The sequence below is a fragment of the Phragmites australis genome, chromosome 4, assembly GCF_958298935.1.
Source record: "Phragmites australis chromosome 4, lpPhrAust1.1, whole genome shotgun sequence".
Classification (NCBI taxonomy): Eukaryota; Viridiplantae; Streptophyta; class Magnoliopsida; order Poales; family Poaceae; genus Phragmites; species Phragmites australis.
In genome coordinates, this window is record NC_084924.1 from 2,717,209 (window position 1) to 2,720,274 (window position 3,066).

Consider the following 3,066-nt stretch of genomic DNA (forward strand, 5'->3'; position numbering starts at 1 on the left):
CCACGACCGCGCCTGCCTGGCTGGCTCTAGCTCTGGCTCTCCCAATCCTCCTCTTCCACCTCAGGACCGTACTTGCGCGCGTAATTAAACTAGTTGTTTTGTATCTGTGATGGTGATGATGATGATTCAATTCAAAGGAGCAGATAACTAATCCCGTCGACTTTTGGTTCCATAGAGGTTGATAGAGAATAAAGACGTGAGAAGATTGGCCTTTTTTTCTATCTTAAACAAAAAAAGATTGCTTTCTTTTGGTGCTGCATTGGTCTATCATCGTGATAATGCAAATAAAGGAGCACTACTAACGAATCGACGCACTAGCACTTGCTTTTGGTTCGAAATTACAAAGCTCCGCGCATTTTTTTTACGAACAGCACATGGCAGTGTCAATTATTATTAAATAATAACAGGAGTAAATACATGTAAGTAATTATAGAAAGTTACATATATGAGAAAAAAGTTGTCTATATTGACAACGCTGATAACACTATAAACTATAGCTAAAACAACTACAAGAGCAAAAAAAAGCCCACAGCAACGAAGCTCCACACATGCTGGGAACGTGAGAGTTTTTTTTTTTTCCGGACATTATATACGCATGTAAATAATAAAACTCACACTTTCAAGCTATATAAGTAGATGATTAATATTATTTTTCTTCTTCTTATTGATTTTTATTAGTATTACTAAAAAAATCAATTAGGAGTACTTACTCTAGCTAACCGCTTGGTTGGCTCGCTCTTGGTGGGAGGGACGGCCAGTTGTGGGTTATCAACCCATGAATCCTATCGAGATTTTTTCTTGTAGTTAAAGGTACGTGTGTGTGTTTAGTGAGAATTTATATATAATTTGTGTTGAAGATAAGTATAATATAGTATAAGTGAATTATATATGTCCTGATTTGCATTGAAAAACCTAATTAGAAGACAAGAAGCTGAAAAGGAAGATAGCAGAGAAGTTTCTCGATCGAATTGGAGAAGCGCCCATCTGCGGTAGTCCCCAATCTCTAGGAGGTGAACGGGAAGCCAGGAACACCACAACCCAAGCCCCGGCCACGCGGTGCATGCACTGGAGCTTGGCCAATTCCACCGGCAGCTAGCTACGTGTCACCGCCGGGTGCCCCAATGGACAAGCCGGCGGACCCCATCAGCCATGGCCATCACTTGACCGACTGCCTGCCCTGCCCATCCGCCCATCTTGATATACTCACACCTCGCCTCACCTGCTCACCTCGCCACGCACAGACACGCCTGCACGCAAGGCGGCCTTCTCATGCATGGTGGCGCCTAGCTAGCTTCCCGCCGGCGACGACCACCACATGTTGCATGAGCAGCAGGCACCGGCAGTAGCACCACCGCCAGTACCTTCGGCGCCGACGACCTACGATGCCGCGAATGACGACGAAGAGGCCACCACGTTCCGCGACATCCACCCTCTGACGCCCACGCCGACGCCACCCACGCGCACGGGCTCCGCGTCCTGGGACACTGCCAGCCACCGCTCCTTCTCCTCCGAGGAGCAGTTCATGACGATGAGCCGCGAGTTCACGGCCATGGTCGCCACCGGGGCGACCATGCAGACCGGCACCAACAACAGCAACAGCACCGGCGGCGGCTACGACAACGGCGCCGGCGCCGACCAGCTCACCAGCATCGGCGAGGACGAGCTGGAGGAGACCAACCCGCTGGCCATCGTGCCGGACAGCCACCCGATCGCGACGCCGGCCAGGTCCAGGGTGCCGTTGGACCTAGAGGTGGTGCCCGCGGGGCCCGGGCCCGCGCAGCCGCCGGTGGAGGCGCGGCAGGTGAAGAAGGAGGAGGTGGAGACCAAGGTCACGGCGTGGCAGACGGCGGAGGTGGCCAAGATCAACAACCGGTTCAAGAGGGAGGAGGTGGTCATCAACGGCTGGGAGACCGAGCAGGTGGAGAAGGCCTCCGCATGGCTCAAGAAGATTGAGGTAATCAACGAGAGACACAATTTTTTCCCTTTTGCTTTATTTTTTTCTCTAAGGAAAATTTCACTACGCAATAGCTTCCCAGAGTAGTCTATAATTTCTATATCCTCATGACTGCCTGCAAGGTATGATCTTTGCTTTCTAAATCGTGCGAATCGAGTCTGATATATATCAGCAGAAGAGCTTAACAATTCTTTCACGAGAAGAGAAAAAGTAAAACCTGACAATCGCATATGCTAAATTGCCAATTTTGTTGTCCTGTAGAAATCAATATGGTTTTAAGCAGATTATCGGCGCAATCAGCATCTGTGTGATTTTGTGATTGGCAAACTGAAAACAGAGGACTATGGGTATCTTCAGAACTCTAAACTATTCGGTCCTCTTACAGAAAAAAAGGGGGGGTTCAGTCTTGCTCTTGCAACATAATTTCCATAAGGAAAAAAAGAACCTGACTTTTTCAAGGTGTGTAACATCAGAGTTTGTCCATGACCCTCTTTACTTATCCAGGCATGTGTGTAACACTGATAATCAGCTCAACCATGCAACGTTTCAGAGCAAAGGGCGACTGCTCTCACTTGACCATCATACATCGTTAACACGTTGGTTTCATAGCTTTATCAGAGTAGTCCTTGTTCTGCAAAACAGGTTTCATTACAGTTGATTGGCAGCTGCTACGCTACGCATGTCGATCTCCTCAAACATGACTCACTCACAGACGATGTGTTCTGACCGCTCCATTGCGCAGAGGAAACTGGACGAGCAGCGCGCCAAGGCGTTGGAGAAGACGCAGAACGACGTCGCCAAGGCGCGGCGCAAGGCGGAGGAGAAGCGGGCGTCGGCGGAGGCGAAGCGAGGGCTGAAGCTGGCCAAGGTGCTGGAGCTGGCCAACTTCATGAAGGCCGTCGGGAGGGTGCCCACCAAGCGCTCCTTCTTCTAGCCTCAGTCGCTCACTGCCGCCTCGCCATTCTCCACCACCTATGCCCAGTGCTTGTGCGCCGAACCTGGTGCTCTGTGTGTGATCGATGTCTGCTGCTGATGTGCTGTGCTGCATCCGAGAACCTAATTGTAAAAAGAATTTGTAAGCTTTATATGTACTGGTGGCCTTTCTTCTTTTT

The 3,066-nt window shown here is 49.6% G+C and overlaps 1 protein-coding gene across 1 annotated transcript; it reads left to right on the forward strand.

Moving 5' to 3' along the window:
• Positions 1-1,177: 1,177 nt before the first annotated feature.
• On the forward strand, positions 1,178-3,066 carry LOC133915192 (remorin 4.1-like). Its single transcript, XM_062358264.1, has 2 exons — positions 1,178-1,954; positions 2,697-3,066. The coding sequence occupies exons 1-2, from the start codon at positions 1,316-1,318 to the stop codon at positions 2,886-2,888; spliced, it is 831 nt and encodes a 276-aa protein (XP_062214248.1). The 5' UTR covers positions 1,178-1,315; the 3' UTR covers positions 2,889-3,066.